This window comes from Crassostrea angulata, chromosome 5 (genome assembly GCF_025612915.1).
Source record: "Crassostrea angulata isolate pt1a10 chromosome 5, ASM2561291v2, whole genome shotgun sequence".
NCBI lineage: Eukaryota > Metazoa > Mollusca > Bivalvia > Ostreida > Ostreidae > Magallana > Magallana angulata.
The window spans coordinates 50844887-50861289 of record NC_069115.1 but is presented as its reverse complement, the minus strand read 5'-3'; the positions used below and the strand labels follow the sequence as shown (position 1 = coordinate 50861289).

The window sequence follows — 16403 nt, the reverse complement described above, 5'->3', positions numbered from 1 at the left end:
AATGCAAAATTTTCATTATTCAGATTTAAGTACGCCAGTTTTCAGTTCTCGATCGAGAAAAAAGCCTGTTTACAGACAAATGTAGGACAAAATAGGTTTTCCTTTAATGCCAGAAGATCTTGGATTTTGTTTCCAGCATATACCATAATTCTATGTATTATCATTTCTATTCAGCTGTCATTCCTTTCATCACCCACCTATGCCGTAATCAAATTCACAAGAAATTGGCACCTACACTGTGCATGAATTCAATATCTTAGGAAAATTGGAGCAATTACACAGATTTGTGTGGACATAAAGAAGGGAAGAATTTCTCAAGTTTAATATCATGTGGTAAATTGCTACAAAAAAATAATCACTTCCTGGGTTCATCCTCCGCAGAAATTTTTAAATCGTGACTTTGTAAGTCGTGGCACTTCATAAATTTCCCCGATGTTTCTAGGTCCTCACTAAGGGTACATACTGTAGCTCTGGATAATCTGGCATTAAATCAATAATTTGAGCGTACTGAGGCTTTTAACTCAAATTAATTAAGATAGGAATTCTGCCTGTAGCACAATATATCTATCAAATCTGGTACTAACAATAGTCTTTGTTAATAACTTGATGCCTTCGCAGATCGAGTGCTCCAATGAACTAAATGCATTCATCCCAAACTCAAGTAAGGCAAATATTGCATGGTATATCAAGTACGGTATAACTTAAGGCGAATGCATATTAAATGATTAGATTAGATTAACTGTAGAATTATATCTTGACACAGTGATGCACATAAAAGTAATTATTGTAATAGTCCAATCAACACTTTGCAAAAGTTGTTTCCCTTTGCAGGGTCAACCCAAAGGTCAAAAGGGAAAAACCAAACTTTTTCCTTCTTTATGCTACCAAATATTTGGGCATCCTGTGAAAAAATCTCCTTGAATTATGTATTTGAAGGACTGAATAGTGTCGTATAAAAATCAAATCTCCAAAAATCAGTGTAAAGAGGATGCCTATCACTTTTATCTTGAATTTAGTCATCATTACTCATTCGTTGTTTATCTATGACTTCACCTAAATGACCCAATTCCTGCAATTTTGCAAAAAATGAAATATTGACATTTTATTCTTAATATTTTGCATTCGGAAGTATGGAGTGCAGGTCTGCTCAAGTACGATTTTAACCTATGTTTTCCTTCATAAAACTATACACATCATACCAAAAATTGGTACTTGAGCAAGCCTGCGCTCGATGAAAAACCATCGGAAAACACTCATATTTTGCTACAAAAATTGATTTTATAAAAATAAGACCATTTTCATGACATCATTTCTACATTATGACGTCACTATGGTGATAACCTTTTACACCCTTATTTTCAATATGATTTCAACTACCTGCCACCTTATTTTTAAAGATCTTCAAAAAACTTAAACTTTGGGGGAAAAAAATGCATAATACCGCACATAGTCCTTTATTCCTTCATCCTAGAGCAATCAAAATACACAACTGAAATAGAACTTTATTGTCAAATGACAAACTTACAAACCTCTAAAATACAAAGGCTACTGTGAGAAACCTTTGGGTTTTCTCCAAAGATGCCACCAAGGGACATAGCTTTTGTAAAGTGTACATTGGTCTAAAAAAATTTTAAAAACAATTTTAGATGGATCTTATTTTAAATAACTTAAGTCTGTAAATTCTTATTAATATATACAGGTAATTATGCAAGCAATTGTAAGCATTCTTAGCAGAATTTTAAATCTCCCTTTTCCTTTCTAACAACCAAAAACTTTGCAACAAAAATTTGACACTCGCGATTACCAGCATACTATATATTCTCATGATTTGCTACAAAATGGCAGGATCATTTAATAATTATTTGCATAAAATGTGGAATCTAAAATATCAGATGTATATTCATCATCCCAATGTATATAGCACCTTTAAGACTTAATGTTGCTTTGCAATTAAGACATTTGAAACTTTAACTTCCTTTTACTGATAATATATATATATATATATATATATATATATATATATATATATATATATATATATATATATATATATATATATATATATATGCACTGGCATTCCAATAATACACTGTTTTTTTTATACTTTCATGTTAAATACTGAAATCTGATTGGTTTAGATGCAGTTGATAATCCGTTCTATTACTGTCAGCCTTAGCAACACACTTGGCAACGGGTAACACAACGAATTGTTACATGCACGTAAATTATGCGTGTACGGTTCGCCGTAAAATTAACTTCATTTCTATATAAAAGCAGTAAAATTTTCTCTAATTAAGACATTCAGTATAATAAAATAAATAGTGCCTGTTTGGGAGGGTAACTGTTACAGGCACTATTTATATAATAGCATTGCAGTAAAAGCTGGTCCAAACACAGCAAATGATTGCAGTATCCCACTCATTAGAGGGTTATATATCATAAGAGCAAAATATTGCTTGCTTAGATTTAACCTCCAATTCATCCATTCACCGACAAGACAAAAACAGAATTGAAACTAGAACTGTCTAAGACGGACTAAAACCCCCGCAGCCTCTGTTTGGATCTGTGCCATGATGATAATGTGAGCTGTCCAAGGTCAATGTCTCATTGACCTCAGATCAGGAGCATGACATTATCTCAGCCTAGAGGCAACCTTTGTACCAAGTTTGCATGAAACCTTTGATATTTTTACTTATTGAAATTACGTAGATCAGGACATGAAAGTTAGGTGAATTGATGGACTAGCTCGTTCTTAAATAGACAGACAAAGGGACATGATGATTCAAATATAACCCCTCCTCAAACAAAAAACTGGTACGGTTTGTTGGGGAGGGGGGGGGGGGGGGGTAAGAATTTAAATCAGGTTAACAACTTCCAATTTCTAACTTCAAACCTTGAAAACTAATTTAAGTTACATTAAAACTGACTGTTATCCATTAATATTGTTGAGAGCCCTAAAACTAATAATGTACTTCAAATTCTTTTAAAAACCTTTCTCAAAGGAGCTTAACAAATAATGTCTTACTTTGTCTTTGCGTATCAAAAACAAGAGTTCTTCCAGTCCAATAAAGCGGCTGTTTCTTGTTGAGGCCACATCTGCTGCCTGCCATAGCTACAGAAAACAACTACTTCATAAATCAAAGTCTAAACAATACAGAACAGTAGTATACGTGATGGCAAGCCTGAATGGGCTACAAGTACGCCTTATACCGGTACATAACAATATAGAGCCTGAAAAGGCTGCATAGTGCATCTTGTCCATACAATGTAAAAGTCTGAAAAGGCTGCATAGTACATCTTGTCCATACAGTATAAAGCCTGAAAAGGCTGCATTAGTACATTTTGTCCACACAACGTAAAAGTCTGAAAAGGCTGCATTAGTACATCTTGTCCATGCAATGTAAAGCCTGAAAAGGCTGCAAATACATCACATCCATATGTGTACATCTGTTGCATTTAGCTACAGTACTCTAAACAGAGTTTTATGATTTCTGGTCTATCACAAAAGACTGATGGAATTGTACTTACCAGAGATGTCATCTGTTGCCTGACAATGTCTTCAATCAAAACTGCTGAGTCATGCTGAGGCTTTGGAACATCTCCAAATCCATACCTGTTAGAAGACAGTTAAACCCATACAGAATCTGTTAGAATCCATACCTATTAGAAGACAGTTAAACCCATTCAGAATCTGTACCTGTATTTATAATTCATAATGTAATGTCAAATTATTCATATGACAATTTAGCTGCAGGTCTGTATTTCTTAGTCTGAAAAAATTTGGATGGAAGACCTAGGAGCTTATAACAATGGCACCAATTAAAAATATTGTATATTTATTGCGCACAAAAATCTGCACTAGTTTTGCACTGATTAACCTTATTTATATATGCAAATTCTGTGAAAACAATCAGTACCATTTAATTCTTCATATAATTTACCACTGATATCATCTCTTTAATTGCCTCAGACTTTCTCCGGAGCAATGTCGCTTCCGACCTAATGGCTGACGTAAATTAAAAATGTTACAGAATTCCCCAATTTTTGCAAATTTTGTGACATGCAAAAAAAAACCCTCAGGATAAACGATATGTATTCCGTAGACCCATTTTAACAAGAGCTTGCATGGACTTTGGGTAGTTGTGTCAAACAGTAATGTGACATAGGCCTGTCTATTACATTGTAGGCCACTCAGCCGTGGCTCTTTGAAATCTGCAATAAGATTTGTCTGGCCTTTGAGCAAAGACTGCACCAATCAGTGCATATTTCACTTGAAACCAGCATCATTACCAACTTATTTTGGTGCAAAATATAGATACCAGTAGTTATGACCTACCGAAAGTCCAAGGTCTTGTTAAATGGTTCAAAGAAGATATGGTTGCAATATCCATTTATTTCAACTAATGCTTGAAAACCAAAGTAGAACTAGAACATCTCCTTTGATAATAAAAGAGTTTAATTTAATTAGGTTTCATTCCATAAAAAGTTACCTTTCAAATAAAAACATACTGAATACATTCAGTAAAAGATTATGTTCTGTTAACAGAATTTGATTAGGTCGATAGTTACACTTTTGGGAAAATGTGTAAAGATTCTTTAGTAAAGGAATTAATTTTTTCCTTAAAACTAATATCATTAACAGCAAATAAAAGAACATAAAAAATCAAATCTCTCTAAAAAAGCATGTTTATGACAAGAACAGCGACAATCTTTAGTTCAGTAAATTCGATTCATCAAGAAATCTTTAGGTGAACACATTAAATTACCTAGTTTTTCTTCAAACAATTCTCAAGACCCTTTAACTTGTTTTCTTGACAAAAATAAAGACTGAAGGATAGCCTTGTGTGTCAGCAGTGAACAGATATATTACAAGTTTCAACGTTGATTGTACAATTTATTGAAGACAGAACTGGTTTAGCTTTCCGTGTTAAATTGAAAAAGTTTCCACAATTTTTCATGTTTAACCGAGAAATAAAAAAAAAGAGAAATCACCTTTAAATCTTTTACTAATGATAGATATGAAACATGCATAAACATGATGCAACTGTAGCTTGCCCGCGGCAAAGATTTCATAACACCAATGATTTATGCATATGTTGACTAATACTGATGTCCAATTCTCTCAAGGAATATATATCAACAGATTTTGCTTCCAGTGAATCAATAAGATGGTGAGGAAAAGATAAATAATGTATTGTACTTGCTAATGTAAACAAAAATTCACTTTCTCTTCTTTTTGTAAAAATTTATTAACTCATCAAATAAAACTATGGAATTCATTTTGAATTCAGAATTTTTAAAAAAAAAACAATTGAACACAAAAGTCTTGTCTAAGAAACTAACATGACCAGTTGATGATAAACAGAAATTTAACAAGAAAAGAGAAAACCACCTCCCAAAAAATAATATATTTTAGATTTGAAGATATGAGTATTTTCCTATTATCTTTTCTTCTTCTAATAAAATTGAAAGAGATCAATACATAAGCCCTAAGTTTAATCTCAATACAATTTGATAATTTCATCAAAATCATCTGAGCATTTCAATAAATTGCTTGCACAAAATTGGTAAGCGAAAAAAAAAATGGGGGAAAAAAATAAGGTCTCTAAGCTTCTGTAGTAGAAGGAAGACAGTAATAACAATTGATCTTTTAATTTTAAATCACAGTTTACTCAAATAAAAAAATAATGACTGAATTTACTTCGTTTGATTACAGAATTTGAACATTGTGAAAATTATTTCAAGGTTCAAGGAACACAACAGTCACCTGAGTAATATTCAATGCTAGATAATTGAGCCTTGAATTTACTGCACAAGGCAATGTTTCTGAATCATAATATAAATTTTGCCAGAGTTGGGGAAGGGTGAAAATTATTTCTTTTCATGAATTATATAATGATTATGACAATATGATAACACATTTTGATCAGAATTAAAAGTTGCAAACTCAAAAGTGAAAAATATACTGCAAATTAAAAGCCAAAATATTACACAATGGCAAAGATATGATACCATTAAGCATAATGTTACAAAAATATTAAAGTCAAAATTTAAAAAAGGAAGTACAACTTAAGCTCAGAGTAGCTGCATTTCTATTTATTTTGAATTAATTACAATTTTGTATTTCAAAACACAATTTCTTGCACAAATCATTGGTAGAAGGTTTTACACTGACTTTGAAAGGTAGCTGCTAGGAGATCTGAAGCTCTATGGGGAAATTCCTGTTTGCAATTAGCTGCTGCAGAGCTTAATTCAGTTGCAAAAGCACAAAAAAATTGACTTAAAAAAATTTAGTATCAAGTTTTTACACAGGAAGTGTTACAAATTAAGGAACAAGTCCAAACAAGAGGCCCAGAGGCCACATTGCTCTCCTGAGCAACAATTGCCTTAACTCTGATCAAATAAGCATGCATTACATGCAGTATCCAAAACAAATTATTTTTTAGATCTTGCTCAAAAAGTTTTATAAATCTGCCAATTTTTATCCACAAATTTTTATAGTATATATCAAGCCCTTTTTGTTGTTGTACCTGTAAAAAGATTTTTCTCTACTCCTATATAACCCCCCCCCCCCCCCTCCCTATGGCCCCATTTTTCTCTAGGGAATCATGGTTTGATCAAACTTTAATCAGCACAACCCGTGCTTTTACACAACTGCTTTTTTGACTAAAAACATTCCCCAGAATATTTTTTAGAAATTTTCTCTATATATTCCTTTTTAAAAATTCATCCTTCATTGATTGGGGCCCCGCGCTTCCCCAGGGACATTGATTTTAAAAGACTTGAATCTACACCATTTAAGGATGCTTCCATTCCAATTCGGGCTTCTCTGGCCTAATTGTTTTTTAAGAAGATTTTTTAAGATGTTTTCTATATATTCTTATGTAAAAATTCATTCCCCCCATTGTGGCCCAACCCTACCCCAAAGGGACCATGATTTGAACAAATTTGAATTTACACTGTCTCAGGATGCTTCCATACAAGTTTAAGCTTTTCTGGCCTAATCTGGCCTAATAGTTTTTGAGAAGAAGATTTTTGAAAAATACCAATAAATTTTCAATAATTCTAAATTATCTCCCCTATAAAGGGGGGGTGTGGCCCTTTATTTGAACAAACTTGAATCCCCTTCACCAAGTGATGCTTTGCGCCAAGTTTGGTTGAAATCAGCCCAGTGGTTCTGGAGAAGAAGATGAAAATGTGAAAAGTTTACAACAACAACAACATGCACTAACGCCAACGACGACAGACAATGGAAAAATTTTGATCAGAAAAGCTCACTTGAGCTTTCCGCTCAGGTGAGCTAAAAAGCATACTTATTTTGCATGCAAAACTGTTTTTTTTTTGCAGACAAGTGAATCTATATAGCTCTTATTGGTCTGTCTCCCTCAAGATTCCAGTAGTTTCCAGAAGAGCTATTAATAGTTCTGCAGCTATCAATGGAAAGCCAAAGGTTCAATATTTTATCTATGTAACTATTAATGTATCTTAAACGTAAGCTGTTAAGCTTAAGTCTACATTAATTCCCTTTAAGCATCTAGGCATGTGTGCATGTTGACACTCCATAGACTCGTTATTGCTATTATATGAGTTTAATATTAAAAATGTACTTACTTGAAACTCTAAAAAGTCTTTTAAGCTTAAAGCTCAGAGTAAATTACACCTACAAGCAAGAAAAAACCCTTAATAACAAAGAAAAGTCTAAGAAAGCTCTGTCGGACCGACATGAAACCCTACCCTCAAATTAGATCCCCCACAGTCCAAATTATTCCATTACATAACTAAAAATGTCATACAAATATCATCTTCTATAGCCAAGATTCTGTAATTAGGCCCAGGATATTTCGAAGGCAGTCAATTAAATTGGAAGCAAGAGTACACAAATGTCTTTTGCTGCGATGACATCTTGTAAGTATAGATGTACTGTGTCACCGGTCTTATAAGCTCTGTGTCGGCACACCTTACAGACTGATCATGAGGCAGCAGCAGAAGCAGTAAGATCTGCAGCCCACGGATTTCTGGATCAGCTGCCCTTCTTCTTGAATGTTGTTCACTTCAAGAGGACTTTCTATACAAGATTAGAGCCATCAGGAAAGCAACAAGTGACCACAATCAAATGGCCGCCAAAGAAGTTGGTTGCAAACCGCACCACATAAATCTAGCTAGGGACCGGTTTTCCTTGCTGGATTGATTAAAACCTTACAAGGTAAGACTTTGCCAGCATAATTAAATCTCTTGCAGCTTTTATGGAGTCATTAATGTAGGCTATTATCTCACAGAGAGACAATATATAGACTTAAAGTACCAATTCTTAGAATTCTAGATGTATGCATTTACAAAATTGAAAAAAAAATTTAAAAATCAATAAATGCATTTAATGCTGCTCAATATTACGAAACTTAATATCAAATAATCATTCTAATAAAGGAAATTAAAGGAAGCAAGCTGTATTGTACTTTTATGTAATAATATGCATCAAAGATATATATCCATGAGAATGATTGAATAAAAATTGAGAACATACAAGTGTTCTAGAGTACCATTTTGTCTGTTTAATAATCTGTCACAATTTAGATCAATACCTTATAAGTTATGAATAATTTGACAAGACACTTCAACCCTGCTTTAAGTCATTGTCCTGAATAGATCTAAGACTTCTATAGCATCCATTATGAGCTGTCAATATCTAGCTTACACCATTACAAAAGACAAAGATAAAAATAGAAAATCTGAGAGTAAAAATATCTATCAAATTATACTCTCGTAAAAAAAGACTTGCAGCTATTGTTATAATTCAATTACTGGTAATGAGGGTTGATTATCACAACTTTTAAACCCTCCAAGACACAGGAGACACAATGCAAATAGGAAGACTCAATACTCAGTTAATAGGTCGGAATTTCCTAATTGCACACTGCATATCTGTTCCAAGGCTAACGTTGGTCTCCATTTCCTGTTAGTCCATCATTTTTAAATAGGCAAAGTAAAGAAAAAGCCAATGCCAATGCACTTTTATGCCCTTGCATAATTTAGTACGGTATACTTTTTTATTCTTTTGTGTACTCTCAAATACACTCGGAATTCAATCAGTAGGATTAATTTCTAAAAATTCTCAATAACATAGCAATTACATTCCCATCGCAATCCATGTGCTATACTGACATATGTAACATCATTACATTTATGTCATTGCAATTCCTGACCTGTAACTGTATGTAACAAAACACTGCCATTGCAATCTCTGTTAGGAGAGAACATATACATGTATAATTAAGTTAATCACTTTTACCAGCCTTGTATGCAATCCATGAGCTGTACAGTACTGACCAGACCCAACCTAACACCAGAGCAGACCCCATCTAAACCCTCAGGGTTTACTTTCAGGGTCTGATCAGGGTCTGCTTTTGAAAATTTGCGTCTGCTTGTATTGTAGTCCAAAATTATCATGAGTAAATTATTTCTATATGATATCCAAAGATATCTAGCCCAAAAACATTTATCTTGATCATCAAATTTTTTTGAATGAAACATTAAAAGCTCATAAAACATTAACTTACAGTAGATAAGAATTTTCAAAGTCAAAGGGCGGTAACCCAATATCCTAAAAGTAGGTCAATCAACAAGAAATATATATTGGTCTATTACACATCATCACAAAATGGCTGACGTACCTCTAATTGAAACGACATTTTGTTTCATTAATTAAAAAAGGATTTTATCGACGGCAATATGTAACTTTTTATCCCCAAACTGCAAATTTTTTGCTTATATGTGACAAATGTACAGTTTATTTTTCAATATATCTTTCATAATCAAATAATTTACTGTTAATTTGAGTGCTTTTTCCAGGTATGTTATTCAAACTTGAAATAAGTCTTCGATATGAGAAGCACCATTAATTACCAACTCTTATATAAAGGCATTAATCAAATACTCAATTACAGAGGGTTCCGCTTAATCTGATAGTCAATTTGTCAGAGAATTATCATTTATTACAAAGGAAAGGGATAATATTCTTTATCCTTTTTTTAAAATAGACACCCAAAGCTTGAGATGAGATATGGCAAAAATCATATAATAAAACATGGACCTGACAGCATTTATACATTTATACACACTCTGCATCATGAAAACGTTAGTACACCAAATATGCCACATAAGAGTATCGGACTTGGATCTACAAAGTCTAAAGGTCATGTATACCATGGGTGTTTCTCTTTTGTATCATTGTCGCAAACCACGGTTTTGAGTCCACAAATGGAGAGAATCGATGTGAATCACATGTGGGTCACCGACGATGATGCTGTATGTGCATTTGCAAATCCTGTTAAGGTCTGACTGGTCTTCTTTTTTCTTTTTTTAATTTTTTCTTTTTTTTTTGGGGGGGGGGGGGTGTGTCTTTTTCCTTTTTCTCAGTGTCTCCTACTCATGCCTTTTAGTTCATTTTTTAATCACACCTAGATTTTGTTTATGCCTATATAAAGGCCAAACCTACCAGGTAGTCCATATGTTCCTTACTACATCAAGTTTGGGGGTCAATAAAATTTAAAAGAATTAAGGCAGAGTGCTGTAATTATAATGAGGCAGGGCTCTACATTAACTTTTTCTCCTATTTGTCCATTCGTACAAGTGACCAAGACATTTACTTGTCCCAACTTCAACTTCACCTTTCCGAAAAATTTTCAATATTTTAGATCAAATACTGACAACTTGAAAACACTACTGTTCTGTATTAATAAAATAAAGTCCTTTAATATTATCAATTATTCTTGCTACAATTAATAACCTGACTTTTCAAATGGAAACTGAAAGTGTCTTTCATTAATGTATTTGTTCCATATAACATTAAACATGATTTGTCAGCTGTAGCTTTGTCATGTCATGGCAAATTTTACAAGACATTTTAGAATCAGGTTAAACTGTTTGTCATCCAATATAACATTCTCAGCTGGGTTTTTTTAAACATGTAAAGTCATCATAGTCTATTAATGACTCCCCAAAAAATTACATTGCTTTCACTAATCCTTTATCTTTACTACCTTCTGTTCTTCTTAACAATGTGTTTGGTCTGGTGAATCAAAACTGTGTAAGAAATAATATCCACACCATTACAGTTCAATATTGAGAGAAATGTTTTAATCTTAATTTTAGAGACTTCTTTACATAAGAATGCACTTGTTCAGTCGGACAAGTGGCCAACAATATTCACTTGTCTGGTATTTTTTTAACTGGTACCGGACAAGCGTTAATATCAAGCCCAGTGTGAGGGAGACATCATAACCTTATACTATCTAATTCTCATTTTTGCAATTATGCATTTTATTCTTGGCTGTGGATTGGATATGCCCTTATAATTTCATAAAGTACTAATGTGATATTAACTTGTAGAAGTATAAGGCAAATAGGGCTAAGTGGAAAGCATATATGCTCTGAAAAAAGATTTTTTTTATGGTCTGATATGACCTTGACCCTTGACCTACAAACTTTATTCAAAATCACTGCACACCCTTTGACCATAGACACATTGTAAGTGAAGTAGGTGCTAGATTAGACTAAGGGAAGAGAGATTTGCTCCGCACAAGGGTTTTTTAAAATAATTCTGCTATGACCTTAACCTCAGACCTAGAAACATGGTTCAAGGTCACTGCACATCCTTTACCCAAAGGCTCTCTGTAGGTGAAGCATGAGCTAGATTGTACCAAGAGGAGGGAAGATATGCTCCAGACAAACATTCTCGGACAGACAAACGGACGGACAGACTTATCACTAATAAAATGAGAGTTAGTTGAAATCATAATAAAGATAAATGCGTAAAAGGCTATCACCTCAGTGACATCATAATATTGAAATGACGTCATGAATATTGTCCTACTTTGATAAATTGATGTTAAGTAGCAAAATTTGGGTGTTTTCTGATGGTTTTTCGTCTGGGAAACATCAAGCGCAGGCTTGCTCAAGTATCATTTCTTAGTATGATGTGTATAATTATATGAAGAAAAACATATGTTAAAATCGTTTTTGAGCAGACCTGCACTCTATACTTCTGAATGCAAAATATAAGGAAAAATGGCAATATTTTCATTTGTTTGCAAAATTGTGTGAATTGGGTCATTTAGGTGATGTCATACATAAAACAGCGAATGGGCAATGATGGCTAAAATCAAGATTGTGAAGATACGCATCCTCTGTACAATGATTTATGAAGATTTTACTCTCTTAGGATATTATGTAAAAATTGGTTAAAATTCGGGAGAGATATTTGACCATACCAAATATGGTCCTTTAATCCCTATTTCTCTTGCAAATCTTACCCAAACATGAAAAATAAACATTACAACATTATATAAAAACATGTGCAACAACATCCTTAGTTATCAAAGTGGCAAAAAACGATAAATGATTAGGATCCTGAAATTGCATTACAAGGACAAACATGCATAATCAGGATATGGGGGACACAGTGAGTGTTGAATGACATAAGGGGCTTTGAGGGGGGACTTGCAGTCGAAGCCTGTGGTCAGCAACCACAGCTGTTCAGGAAATACTATGAGATCTGACAGGCACTTGAGAAAACTTGAGAAAGTTTACACTAAATATGTCACATGTAAAATCCTTTTGCAACAGTAATGTAGTATTACTACACAAATCTTGTCACAATGTAAAGAAGAGTTTTGTCTCCTTGAAGTTATTACAGAGAAATTTATTACCATTAAGCAATAACAAATTATTTTTGTGATTGATAAGTTGACCCAATAAGTGGATCAAGTAGAGTTATTTCCCTTTAAGTACAATGGTCTAGATTGGCCAGGAAACATTCACATTCTATCCTCCTCTGAGAGGAGAACAGGTCAAGTATCAGCAAAGCCATGTCAACACAAGTATTCTGTTTCCTTACCATGCCAGTTGATTATTTATTTTTCATATTCATAAAAGAAAAAAATGAGTCTTAATGATGAAAGATGCAAAAAATAATCCCCCGGCAACAAGACAAATATTTCCATGGAGGCAAATATGACCTTTGCACCCTGTCAATGACCTTGAATCTTTTACTGTCATCTGACCTTTCACCTGATTGAAGTTCCTACCTCTACAAACAGTAAATTCTGCAATGAATCAATATTCATGTATTTATAAAATTCACAATACCAGTAATAAATGATTGTAGTATGAAATTTTCAGATATATTTCAGATGAACATTTTGTGAAAGAACCTTTTATGCTAGCTAGATTTCACATAATTTAACATATCAAAATGCTCTTAACATGGAGTTCACATCATGTGAAATTTATTAGTAACATTAATGCGAGACAATATATGGTCAAGCCAACACAAAGACTAAGCAATATGACAGAAAGACAGACAGGTACACAGAGAGAAAAAATATGATCCTCAATTGTCAATGTCTGGAAATTAAAAGAATAGTCAATATGATGATCATTCATATAAATCCACAGAAGTAATTTGGATGACAGTAAGAATGATAACTCCTTTGACCTTATGGTATCAAGAAAGACAACTCTGAACTAAACAAAAGGAATCAAGAAAGATAACTCTGAAAAGTGACAGTGAATCATGCCCGCCTACAGTTGCTACTCCCTCAAAAACTGAAATCTTGGTAAGACAGTTTATCAAGGACAGTGAAGTATGAATTAGGGCTTGTGTGTAATGTTACACACCTCAGGATGTCTCTAGAGGTGATCTAGTGCACTGGTATATTGTGTGTTGAATGATGTTGAAGCATTGTATACACTATTACTATCACTAAACTGCTAGAGTTATTCAGAAAAAATATGAGCCCCCCCCCCCCCCCCCCCCCCTTTAACACACACACAAATCCTTTCCTTCCTCAACACACTCAAAAAGTTGAACACTCATCCCCTTGAAAAGAAAAATTTTAAGAATAAATTTAAGTTGCTAAAAATATTTCAGTCAGGTAAACAATAACATATTCTGAACATGACTGTTAATTTGGACAGGAGAGGTATATTGCTGACAGAAAAATAAGACGAAAAATTAGTCTGTAGCCATTCTGGCCCACGTTGTCCCTGATTTAGTTGCCACCTGATTGATTTAAATCTTAGGTCATTCATCAATACAAAAACAATAGTATTTTATTGTGTGGTGTACAGTGTGCAGGGTTTATTTCCTTATATCCTGTTTCATCTCGAGAGCCATCAGAGACCGCAAACCCAATAATCTCGTCCTATCAACTCTTGTCCAGAGGAGACTAATTAACTAGCATACTAATATAATAGCGGCATACAGTGGCACAACTCGTGTGACATCGGGAAAATCGACGGCTAGATAACGATTCAATCGGATGCTGTGATGGGACACTTCCTCTCCCAGTTTAACCCTGGACAATGGCAGTGTTATACCCCTCCGACAAAGATTACACAAAACTGTGCATACTTTACTCCAAATAAGAATTCTAGAAAAAACTTTTTATTCAGCTGGAAATAGCTACCATTGGCTACTGGCTGGAGTGCATTCCATAAATGCACGAATTAAAAATTATGACATTTGAATTGCGTTGAGGTTGTTTTTGTTGTTTTTATCTCAAACAATACAGGCATTATTCTATAAAATTTATGGGGAAATTCTCTAAAAAACCCCGGACACAAGTTAAATCTTACTGAAAGTTAGAAAGTTAAGATGATCTTGTACACAATACACTTGAGGAGTAAATATTGTCCATGAGTAATAGCCTTAAAAATGAAACTGGCTGTTGTACTTGCAGTCTCCCCTAAATATCTATATCCGTATGCAACCCCCAAGTGTCGAAGATCCTTTAATTCGATATTTGAGGTAATATCAACCAATGAAAAATGTGAAAGGAATTCTCCTCTCTGTCTAAAAAGGGCACTCCTTGTGGTTTGGAATGCCTTCTAGACGAGTACATGTGCAGTGGTGACTATGGAGTCAGCCAAACTTTACCTCTACATCCATGGAACATCCTACTTTTCTACAACAGAAGGTTAGTGAGATGCTCAAACAGTGAAATACTGACACACATGAGTGCCATACTGTAACCCTGGAAAACTTTTATTTCTTAAAAAAGTACGGGAATTAAAACCCTGAAGGAAAGGCCACAAACCCCAAACATTTCTTTGTTGTCTACTTTTGCTTGATTATTCAAAACAACAACAAAATATTTATTAAGATTACACCAACATTGTGGGTGATACTTTTTGCCTAGTGTGTGGAAAGTCTCAATTTCTTAACAACTGTAATCTCAGAGAGAAAACAATCAAAAGTTGTCTGTGGAATATAAGACAACTAATTGATATTTAAATACCAATACTGATGAAGGAATGATCAGTATGTACTACCATGTGAGGATGTTTCTTCACCACTTCTGAGGATATTAACTCAAAGAAATTGTGAACAAAGCAGTCTGGAGAAAATTGTATAAATGAATGACGATTTCATTGAAGGTAAGTTTTATTGACTGTTGAATATTATAATCATAAAAAGTGAGGATGATTGACCGAAAAAATTGGCATTGTAATTTATAAATGCCTCATTTTCTTGAGCTTCCTTGCATTTTCAGATTAACCACAGAACACTGAAAAAAAGTTTTTATTTAATTTAAGAGAAATCAAATACAGAACAGATTAATAATTTTCACAATAAGAATTCAAATTAATTGACGGAAAAAAAAATATTTAGATGCCATTTTTCTATTCTTTTTAGAAGTTCTTTTATAATTATTTTAAATAAATGCCGCATTTTCAATAAAAAATAACTTTTTGAAATTTTTGATTTATATAATATTTGAATTACAAGTACAAAAGAAAGAGTGTGTTATTGTATATAAAATCACTTTACAGTAATGACAAATGTTATCGTGTTATCATAATGTTTTGGTATACACTAGCTGTCGGGAAATGTATTGATCAATTGTTAAAAGATCAAGATTAAATTTGAACTGTAGATTAATAGTTTTAAATTTGGCCATATGATAATTTATCTAAAGAATGTTGAACTGTCACTAATTCATACAAATCATAGACATTATAACAATTTTGACATTGAATTTTGAATTGTCATACACTTCTGGTTTTGGCTCATCATTGAGATTGCCATGGTATACATTTTTTTTAAAATCTATTCTAATCATCAATAATAAATTTCCCATGATGTAAAAAAAAATGTATAAATAATCAGTTTTGAAGAAGTTAAAATTATTTTTTCAAATGCCTAAAAGGATAATTCAGGGAAAAAATACAATACCCTATCAGTTTACCTTCTACCGAGTTATAAAATGTGAAATCATATATTAGATGAATTATGGTACATTGTCTCATTTTAAACATAGTTTATATAGAGGTTGAATGGTCAAGAATAACCAATGAAATTAACCAAAATATTGTGTAAACTTTTTTTAAAAATTCTACCATAG

At 33.2% G+C, this 16403-nt stretch overlaps 2 protein-coding genes across 13 annotated transcripts in view; one reads left to right on the top strand and one right to left on the bottom strand.

Moving 5' to 3' along the window:
* LOC128185650 (transcription initiation protein SPT3 homolog) overlaps positions 1 to 16403 on the bottom strand; it is a 71883-nt gene that overhangs the window by 18146 nt on the left and 37334 nt on the right. For all 12 annotated transcript variants that reach the window (XM_052855266.1, XM_052855260.1, XM_052855265.1 and 9 more), the window contains 2 exons: positions 3529 to 3613; positions 3026 to 3112 (listed from right to left, as the gene is read on the bottom strand). In XM_052855266.1, the coding sequence (XP_052711226.1) occupies positions 3026 to 3112; positions 3529 to 3613 (172 nt within the window). The remainder of the gene's footprint in view (positions 1 to 3025; positions 3113 to 3528; positions 3614 to 16403) is intronic.
* The window catches only part of LOC128185648 (runt-related transcription factor 1-like), a 49719-nt gene continuing 48082 nt past the window's right edge, over positions 14767 to 16403 (top strand). Inside the window, exon 1 of the mRNA XM_052855253.1 lies at positions 14767 to 15435. Within this exon, the coding sequence (XP_052711213.1) occupies positions 15414 to 15435 (22 nt within the window). The 5' untranslated portion in view covers positions 14767 to 15413. The remainder of the gene's footprint in view (positions 15436 to 16403) is intronic.